Source organism: Xenopus laevis, chromosome 8L, assembly GCF_017654675.1.
Source record: "Xenopus laevis strain J_2021 chromosome 8L, Xenopus_laevis_v10.1, whole genome shotgun sequence".
Classification (NCBI taxonomy): domain Eukaryota; kingdom Metazoa; phylum Chordata; class Amphibia; order Anura; family Pipidae; genus Xenopus; species Xenopus laevis.
Genome location: NC_054385.1, coordinates 3,987,092 through 3,997,398, shown reverse-complemented (window position 1 = coordinate 3,997,398; position 10,307 = coordinate 3,987,092). Strand labels below are relative to the sequence as shown.

Sequence of the window (10,307 nt, the reverse complement as noted above, 5' to 3'; positions counted from 1 at the left end):
CATGTATTTTTCCAGCCCACATAAAAATGACAGATAGCCCCATTGCCATATTGTTGCCCCCAGAGTGGGGCTGAGTGGTGGGAGCAGCAGATCTCTGATGATATTCAATCCTAGTACAGTAGGAGCTCCCTGTCACCAGGGCTACCGCCTGCTCTCATATCCATGCTACTCCCCTATTCTGCATTTGCAAGTGCACAGCATCCACTAACCTCCCAATACAACCAGTCAGGAGCCTGCACCAGCACTGGCCACCACTCCCAGTGCATTGCAAACTTATACACACAAGGACTTGCCCAGGAAGACAACAAGGCTAAAATATCTTCCAGGGAGTAGCTTTCTCCAGTTATTTGCAGGTGGGGGGGTAGCCCATTTCCCAGATTTTAGGGACACTGGGGGGTTGCAAGATGGATACTTTAAAGGAACTAGCTACAGGCAAGGAATCAGCCAACACCGATATGCTGTTTGCATTGCTGGCACAGAACGAGGATCTGCGAAAAGGTAACGCTCTCACTGATCCCCCATTGCTATGTGTATATATCATCAATATATCGCCCTGAAAACTTTCATCCTTCCACTGTACAAGCAAATGTAAGGGGCCCTATTTGTAAATCAATCTCACGTGTCCTATTTCATACCGGTACAGGATACATTTCCTTGTATTGTGTGGAACCTTCCTATGTGTATTAATATTTATGCCCCTGAAAGCATATACTATATGTTTGTTTATATATCTAGAGAGATGGAGAGAATGAAAGAGATCGAGAGAGAGAGAAAGAGAGTTCCTCATATGAATTAAACATATATAAACATACTCGCCAGCAAAACAACATTTAAAAAATATATATATATATATATATAAATATACTGATAAATACACAGTTATTTAATATACATCGAAAAACGTTATTATTTTAAGAATAACTGCAATCATTATAGGAACTCCTTTTCCCCTAAGAATTTAATATATTTCTATTTCTCTATTTTAAAATTCTATCTGCTGATGAAAAATGCGACTGATTTATAAGGGATAAAATGTCAGCAACTGTTAGTATTATTTCATTTGGAAACTACTGTTATGTCATATGTATGTATCTTAAATTTTTGTAAATTATTTTCTGTTGGTGTTGAGGAACTAGAACGTAATCGATATTATGCTGTGATTTCATTTCACTCGTATACAATTTATTTTTTTCTAACAAATATTTAGAAAATGTCATTGTTTCCGGGTCCTTAAAATCACTGTACACCTATAACAAAATGACAAATAATATTATTTTGTACAAAAAAAAAGATATTTACACTTTTTTCTTCTTAAAATTATGTTTTAAGTTGAATTTTAAGACTTCTCGGCTCTTGATTTAAAAATATTTTGTAGGCTTAGGTAAATAAAATCCTTTTAAATAATAAATTGCGTTTAGCAAAGTCTATAGCATCGACTGCTAAAAGTAACATTTTTGCCCTGTCTAAAATGACATTTGTAATTATTTCGAATCGGATTACTCTGAAGTTGCCATCGAACGGGTATGTGGCTAAATAAAATAGAATGTTCTTGGTTTAAGAAGTATTCACTGTATTTGTCAAACACGTCATCACATGCTAGTTCTCCATATTAGGATTATAATTACTAATTTATAAAAATAATGTTAAATGAACCTTTGATACTTTGCAGCATTAACTAAATGTTCATAATTCATTTTCTCAATTTTAACTGAAAAGGTGACTTTGTTTTTAAAAATGCTTGATTGCAAAAAAAAGAACATTTGAAAAACTAAAAAATTCTTTTGGTTTTTCTTATTAAATGATCAGCGTCCCATCAACAAAAGACATAAGTCACTTGGAAGAGCAGGAATCGTCAGGAAGATTAATATTTAAATAACCAGTACAAAGCTTTTAGCCCGTCTGAATTCAGTGAATGTAAGCTCACTTTCCTCTTACCAAACCGATTACAACGTTATACTAAAAAGGAAGAAATAATTTGGGTTAAAGATTATTAACAAGCAGAACATAATGTGTTTCCTCTGCAAAACTAACCTTCCCTTTAATATGAGAGTAAGACTTTCTCTGAGACGGGGTTTTGCTGAATAATAACAATCGCTGTTTTTCTTTTAAAAATGCAGAAACAATCCAGAACAATTTAAGAAGCGATGAAATTTGTGCAAAAATTTTTGCCTAAACCAAGAAATTAAGCGAAAAAAAAAAAAAAAGCTCCAGCTCTGTGACTGATTTTGGATTTTCCTGCTCTATTTAAACCCATTGAATAGAATTCCCCTGCTTTTATTGTTTTACCAGGTATTGTCATGAGTTTATCATTATTGCTGGTTCGAAAACGGATTTCTTGAAAGCTACAGTAAATATTTTATTTGCTAGTTTCATTTAAATTTGCAGTTTTCATAAAGTGTATCATCCTGTGATCTTTTCTATATTCCGCAATTCCATTGGAACTTGCTTCCGGTTTTAAAGCACCCGATCCAGATAACAATAGCACCCATAATGAATGCGGATGCCAGAGGGGGGGATTGTCCTGCTCTGTCTGTGTGGTCCTGCACGCAAGTTAATTACAAGGTGTAACACAAATTGTTGACTTTGTCGTAATTAAATAAAATTACACTGAGGGTGAGGAAATGATGTGTCCCCTTATATCACCTGAATTTGTACCTTATGAGGAAGTGATTCAAGTAGGAGGAGATGCGTGTGTTATTTTGGTAACTGCCCCTCTCCCTCCCCACACTGACCTGCTAATACTATGGAGGAGCCGGCAAGAGATCTACTAATTTACAGAAGGTCAAGATGCAACGTAAGGACCTTTGCACATAATGGCTTTCCTGGAAGGAGGTCTGATTTTAATTGGAAGGTTTGGGTGTTGTCTGGGAAGTAGACTGGATTAGTCATGGAGGATGAGAAAGAATATAATGTGATATTGCTTGGTTATTTGGGGGATGCAAGCCTCTAGCAGTTGTGTCTCTCCATAAAAAAACCTGGATATTTCTTTCTTTGAAGTAAGGGACAATGGGCTGTCTACCTTGGGACATCATCTTCTCTGGCAAGTTCAATTTCTAATCTAACCCCTGTTTGATATGTATTCCCCCCCAAAAAAAAGCTCAGTTTTTCTTCTTTAAAAGAGGGGTCGCAGAAAAATGTGCTTTAAAGGGACTTTTGCTTGTGGTCTTTGTATTATTTAGTGTGTATGTGTGTGTGTTACTATTTTACCTCTAATTTGAACCAGTATCTAGTTGCCTGACCAGAAAGTGCTTTAAATGTTTTCGTTTTTATTTATTGAGTGTATTTAAACTCACTTTTTGGCTCATTCTGATTTTAAACTAGTTTAAATTAAAAAAAAAAAAACATACTGCAATTTCTATAAACTAAAAAATTATTTATTTTCTCATTATTTACCTTTTCAGTTGGCTGGCAAAGGACAACAAATTAAATATTAACTTGTGTCACACAAACAAAAATGTTAACATTCATTTAAAATTTTTATTTTAAAAAAAATGTTAAATGTTATTATAGATCAAAAATGTATGCTATATTTTGCAGTTTTTCTACACACAACAAATTTCATTTTTTTTTTTACAGCAGCTATAATTAATAGCTTTCAATAGGGATAAATTTTATAGAAAAATGAAGCTTATTATTAGCAGTATTTCTTCTTTCTGAATTATTCTGTACGAGTTAAGAAATATTCAGTATAAATGGTTTTAAAGCTATGAAGGGCTTCTTTGATGCCATCCTAAAAAAATATAAATTTCTGCATATATGTATTTTAATTCTGATTATCAGAATATCATTCATGATTTGGATTTTATTTATATAATTTGTTGTAATTTCTTTTTATATCGTAATATATCATACAAGCTTTATCCCAAATTTATATCCTAAATATTATATATATATATTAATTTCAGGACAGAGAGGCAGATAAGAAGGTACTTTTGATCTTAAAATGAACAGGTGACTGTAGAAATGTATTTGTGGGGTAGAAAACAAATTCAAATGCCGTGATGTTTTTGTTTGTTGCAGAAATCCCTCAGTGTGCAGGCTGCAATCAGCACATTGTAGATCGTTTCATCCTAAAGGTTCTCGACAGGCACTGGCACAGCAAATGCTTAAAATGTAACGACTGTCAGATCCAACTGGCAGAGAAATGTTTCAGCCGAGGGGACAGTGTGTACTGCAAAGACGACTTTTTTAAGTAAGTATCGTAAAGAACTGGATTCGAAAATGCTTGGTTTAAATGCAGTCTGCTCCATGTTCTACACTCTATGCCATAACTGGTTGGCAGGGAGACTTTGCTCGACATCAAATCTCGAAAATAAGGTGCAGGTGGGTGCTACCATCTATACAGATCACTGTTATCTGCACATTCTATTTATTATGAAGGATCTAAAGAGATAGATGAGCGGTTGGAGATAAACGCCTGAGGCTTAATTAAAAAACAAAATGATGGGTAGGTAGGTAAAATATGTCCTTTCCAAAACACCTGTATGTTGAGTTATAATAACACCTACAGTATAAAAGATCCTCTGCTTCGGTAAATTCTAAGTTTGAAATAAACCCAAGCTTTCTGGTGCAATAATGCATATTCCCTCAAATTCCAAAGACTCTCATTAAAGCAGTAGTTCAAGTTGGGCAGCTACGTTTGTGTTTTATCATATAGAAATATGATATCATTTAATCAGGAGTGTACAATCTCATAATAATTGTAACTATCTCTACTCTCTCAGTTTTACATTTCTCTTCTTCTCCCTAATGTTCTCCCTTCTTGATATTTTTTGAGTTAAAAAAACGTGAACTCTTTATTATTATTATTATTAATCGACAGCAGTGAATAGTGGCTTCTATCAAGAAATGAGTACAAATCCTTGCTTAGCATTACCAAGGAATGACTTTTGAAGGCAGCACTTCTCATATATGGGCCTTCCTTTGTTGTAAATATTTTATAGTATCCAGTAGGGATGCAGCAAATCCAGGAGTACGTAGATGAACAAAATCATCTACGTACAACAAAAAATGGAACCGAATATCCAAATGAAGATCTGGCCAAATCTTATGTGGAAGATTCTTAAAAATCTGAATTTAAACATTTTAGAATCGCTACAGCCCTAGTTGTTGGTAATGCTATTTTTCAGTCATTTTGAGAATTTTATTTTAAAAGTATTGATAGGGCAAGGATACAGTGTGTTTAGGACTATATACTTAAATATCCAGCAATGCCAATGCAGATCCGTGTGTTTCCTCGTCTAATTCACTTCTCTCTACTAGGAGATTTGGGACCAAATGTGCAGCCTGCCAACAAGGAATCCCCCCCACCCAGGTGGTGAGGAGAGCCCAGGAGTTTGTGTATCATCTTCACTGCTTTGCTTGCATTGTATGCAAAAGGCAGCTGGCCACTGGGGATGAGTTCTACCTCATGGAGGACAGCAGGCTGGTGTGCAAGGCAGATTACGAGACAGCAAAACAGAGAGGTACAAAAGCCGTAACTGTTGCGGCAACCTGATACACTATTTTGCAATTTACTCCCATGAGCATATAATTTACTCTCTGCTGTATTGTTCCCCGGTCATTAATGTGCTGATCCATGCTGCCTGCTTTATTGTTTTCTGCAACCCTACCACTGCTGCCATCTTGCTTCAATGCTCTTTTCAACTTTCTCCTTGAATCTTGTTTTCCCACCTTCAAGCTGAACCTTGTTCCTTATTATTCTGTTCTGTACACCTGTTCACCCATTATTGTTTGCAGAATTACCTGTGACCCGTTGTACTGTTTCCTACTTTACCTGAAACTTGCTGCTCTATATTCTACGCCAGGGGGGCCCAAAAGGTAGATCGGGATCTACCAGTAGACATTTAGCTGGTGATCAGTAGATCTCAAGACACAGCTTGTCTGAATCGCCCTCCTATTTCATGCTTTTCATCCAGATATTTATTATGTTACAATTGCATAGAAATAGTTATTTGTTAAATATAGCAATATAAATTCTCTCAAACATCAATATGATATTTACGTTATATTATCCATGGAACAGAATGCTAACAATGCTTTTATGGATGTAGATCATAATGGGAAACCATCACTAAGGGGCCGATTCACTAACTTCGAGTGAAGGATTCGAAGTAAAAAAACGTCGAATTTTTGTGCTCCTCTACTATCGAATTGGTGTAAATTCGCCTGAGTAGAATGATTCGAATAGATCGAGCGCAAAAACGCTGCGACTATTCGCCATTCGACAGTCAAAGTACTGGATCGAGCGCAAAAACGCTGCGACTATTTGCCCATTCGATAGTCGAAGTACTGTCTCTTTTAAAAATACTTCGACTGCCTACTTCGCCACCTAAAACCTACCGAATTGCTTTAAAAGCCTATGGGAAAGTCCCATAGGCTTGTTTTCCAAGTTTTTGATCGAATAAAAAGGCATTCGATCGAATGAAAATCCTTCGATCGAATCTTCGATCGAGCGCCTATTCGCCTGGCGAATATTCGCTAATTCGACTATTCGCCAGCGCGTAAATTCGCCCGAATTGCCTATTCGATTCTATTCCCCAGTCGAATTTCGAGGGATTTAACCCCTCGAAATTCGACCCTTAATGAATTTGCCCCTAAAAGTAGTAAAGTATTAGTAAAGTATGGGCACTCTGGTTATACGCGATACTGCTCCATACAACCATTATCATTTCACTGCAGCAATTGCATTGCATTTTTCCCATTTAACTGTTTGTTGAAAACTGTCACCAGCCTGGAGCACTGTTCCCTATGGCATCTCTCTGAAACAATGATTACTTGGTGTAAAAGTAACAAAGGTAACCGCCCTCTGTTAGGGTGATATTCCCAATTTATTTAGGGCTTCAGCCCAACAATTTTGTGCCCAAACACAAAGCATCCAGTGTCAAAGTACATGTGTGTGTTTCGGAGGGGAGGAAAAAATGTTTTAAAGATGCAATGTTTTTTTAAGAGCTGGGTCCGGTGGGTGAAGGCATGAGCAATAACTGTAGGATCTGTTTCTGAGAGGGTTTGTTTGCATTAAGTTGTTGACAATGGTTTTTTATGCTGGCTTACATCACAGAGGCAGAATCGACTGCAAAGAGGCCAAGAACCACAATCACTGCAAAACAGTTGGAAACTCTGAAAAATGCCTATAACAACTCTCCAAAACCTGCCAGACATGTCCGAGAGCAGCTTTCCTCTGAGACTGGCTTGGATATGAGGGTGGTACAGGTAAGCAGCATCATTCGTATTCTGTGTTTGCTTATGCCATGAAAAGCATTTTACAAATCTCCAGTCCAACTGTAAGGTCTAAGTCTGGCCTCCCTGGCTCAATATTTAGTGCTCACATAGACCAGCATTATCCACTGTGCCTACGAATCAATGTTTCAAATAAATATTTCTATGTCCAAAAGGTCTGGTTCCAGAACAGACGAGCGAAAGAAAAGAGACTAAAGAAAGATGCTGGAAGGCAGAGATGGGGCCAGTATTTCAGAAACATGAAAAGATCGAGGGGGAATTCTAAATCTGACAAAGATAGTATCCAGGAGGAAGGTCCTGATAGTGATGCTGAAGTTTCATTCACAGGTAACAGTCCTTTGTTTTGCCCAACCATTCCCAGGTGCACACGGGACTATATGTATATTACATATCAATCTCCAATCTATTTACCCACCCAGGTATCCATATATTTCCCACCCATGTACTGACCAACCAAACTATCTATGCACCCTTGGTTTATCTTCTATCTACCCACTCAAATATGTATTCATCCCATGAAAGAGGTTTCCATTAGTCCTGGCTGAATTTGAATCTTGAACAAATTGAGTCAAATCCTAAACTGAAGCATACCTTTAATTCATAAATGACATCACCTCTAAACCTATAGATTGACCTTTCAATTGAACTTCATCTTATGTATCCAACCTATGCTATATCCACCGTCCAGTCTATTCAACCATGCACACACACACCCAGCCTGTCCAGGGTCCCAAACCCACAATTTGTCTGAGCTTGTCCATTCATATAAAAATACATGATCTTGGCATACCTCATTAAAAACCTAATAAACCAATGAACTACGTTTCTATTACAGATGAACCCTCTATGTCTGAAATGAATCACTCCAACGGGATTTATAACAGCTTGAACGATTCATCTCCTGTTTTGGGCAGACAAGCTGGAAGCAATGGTCCTTTTTCCCTAGAACATGGTGGAATCCCCACTCAGGATCAATATCACAATCTGAGGTCAAACAGTCCATATGGAATCCCTCAGTCCCCTGCATCACTACAGTCAATGCCAGGTCACCAGTCTTTGCTCTCAAACTTGGCATTCCCAGACACTGGGTTGGGAATAATTGGTCAAGGAGGACAAGGAGTTGCCCCAACAATGAGAGTAATAGGGGTAAACGGACCAAGTTCTGACCTTTCCACCGGTAGCAGTGGTGGATATCCAGATTTTCCTGTAAGCCCGGCCTCTTGGTTGGATGAGGTTGACCACACTCAGTTTTGATAAAGACTCATCTGACGCGCCATACATTTTGAGCATTAAAGGCAGATGGAAATATTTTGCTAAAACAGACGACAAACACCAGGAGAACGAGTTGCAAAGGCACAGATAATACAGTGATTTTGAGAAATGGACATGAGACATCTTCACCCATTGCTTATTACCTAGATTGTACTCAGTTTTGCTAATGCCTCCCTACATTGTGTTAAGAGAACTTAATCCTAAAATGGAACTGCGAGTGAAAGTCTTCTAATTACATGTTTTTACTTGTGTTGTATGCTACTGACCAGATCTATACCGATACCACCAGACCGTTCTTCACTTGATTTTTCCGTTCCCATCAAAGAGAAGCTGTAGACTAATTTAGAAATCACGGTTTACCCCATTTCTTCTCAAAATTGATATGGACTGCCTTTAAATTGGATAATCATCGTTTAAAAATGTAGTCTGAAGTCTAACACGTCTGCAGTAGAGAAGCATTTTGCAATTGCACTTAAAGTCTGTTGCCAAAAACCTGTATCCATATTTAAATGTATTTTTTTCTGTTGTTGGTATAAATCAATATTTATCTCATTTAAAATCTTTAACACTTTTTTTAAGAAAAAACTTTATACTGTCGTTTTTTTTTTTAATATTTCTGTTGTATCTTTTAACGTCACTCATCTCGAAACAGTAAATAAAACAGACACGGTTTTATTGGAATCAGAAAATCAGTATGTAAATTTTTATTCGTGAGCTGAATACGGTAGAATATGTGTATGTCAATGTGTTTAATTTATTCTCTCTTTAATGATCAAACACTTCGAAAAGTAAAATAAATTTGTCAGCTAAAATCCTGATTCTGTCTGGCTAAATTTACTAACCAGAGATCATTTAACAGCTTATTTATTGAATGCCATTTAAGAGATCCATAAAGAGCCGGTCTGTGACAATTGAAATATATATTGTCGTCTGAAGCAAACCCAGAATCTTTTGAAGTCATCAGATGCCGTTTCAAAGTGTTCTTGTATAATAACCCGACTTTATACTCTTTATAGATACAAAGGCGCTTCAAATATGGTGGTACAAAGATATGCTTTTTTTGGATATTATTAATTATTTCTCTTTTAGTGATGCATTTTGCCTACAACCTAATGTTGCATGCCAACGATTTGGCTTAAAGATCTGGATATGTACCAAGACCTCTTCCTTGAAGCTTTGTGTGCTCTGGTTCACACTCATTGTGATGTCTTTGTACTGTAGTGGAGTGACATGACATCCCTTCCACGATTCTCTGGATAGGCTGCATTCTTCTATCTGCTTAATACTAAAAGAACATACCCCGAGGGACCCATTTACCAGCAAATTTCACTTCATTCCATTAATCTAGTGTTTTTCCTATTTTTTTTTTTTAAAGTTAAGATATATTGGGGGCCTAATTTATCAAAATTCCAAATTTTCTGAATATTTAAAACAAAAAAGTTCAACCAAACTAGAATCGACAATTGTACCTTATTTATTGTTAAAAAAAGCAAAATTTTTTGGTTTGGGTAAAAACCTCGATAAAATCGAATGAAAATCCAAATGTTACGTTTTTTTTCAGGCATTTTCCTGAAAAGTCAGAATTTTACAGATTTTTGCTCGAAAAGCCAGAAATAGTAGACCACAGAAACTTCCAAATAGGGTCCTTTCCCATTGACTTATATACAACGTCCGCAGGTCTGAGATGGAGTATTTTCGGATTCTGACTTTTTCCATCCTCGGTATAATAAATTTTGAAAATTTCTAGTTTGTTTTTCACTTAAAATTCGGATTTTATAATTTAAAAAAATGTCTAT

The 10,307-nt window shown here is 36.6% G+C and overlaps 1 protein-coding gene and 1 long non-coding RNA gene across 4 annotated transcripts in view; one reads left to right on the top strand and one right to left on the bottom strand.

Moving 5' to 3' along the window:
- Positions 1-9,195, top strand: part of lhx3.L (LIM homeobox 3 L homeolog) — a 13,942-nt gene extending 4,747 nt beyond the window's left edge. Inside the window, exons 1-6 of one of the 3 annotated variants that reach the window (XM_018228703.2) lie at positions 1-498; positions 4,021-4,192; positions 5,266-5,465; positions 7,061-7,212; positions 7,395-7,566; positions 8,075-9,195. The exon at positions 1-498 is cut by the window's left edge and continues 88 nt beyond it. In XM_018228703.2, coding sequence (XP_018084192.1) covers positions 405-498; positions 4,021-4,192; positions 5,266-5,465; positions 7,061-7,212; positions 7,395-7,566; positions 8,075-8,493 — 1,209 coding nt within the window. In that variant the 5' untranslated portion in view covers positions 1-404 and the 3' untranslated portion in view covers positions 8,494-9,195. 3 annotated transcript variants of the gene reach the window in all.
- The window catches only part of LOC121396856, a 114,861-nt gene that overhangs the window by 37,103 nt on the left and 67,451 nt on the right, over positions 1-10,307 (bottom strand). The gene's annotated exons all lie outside the window — the stretch shown is intronic.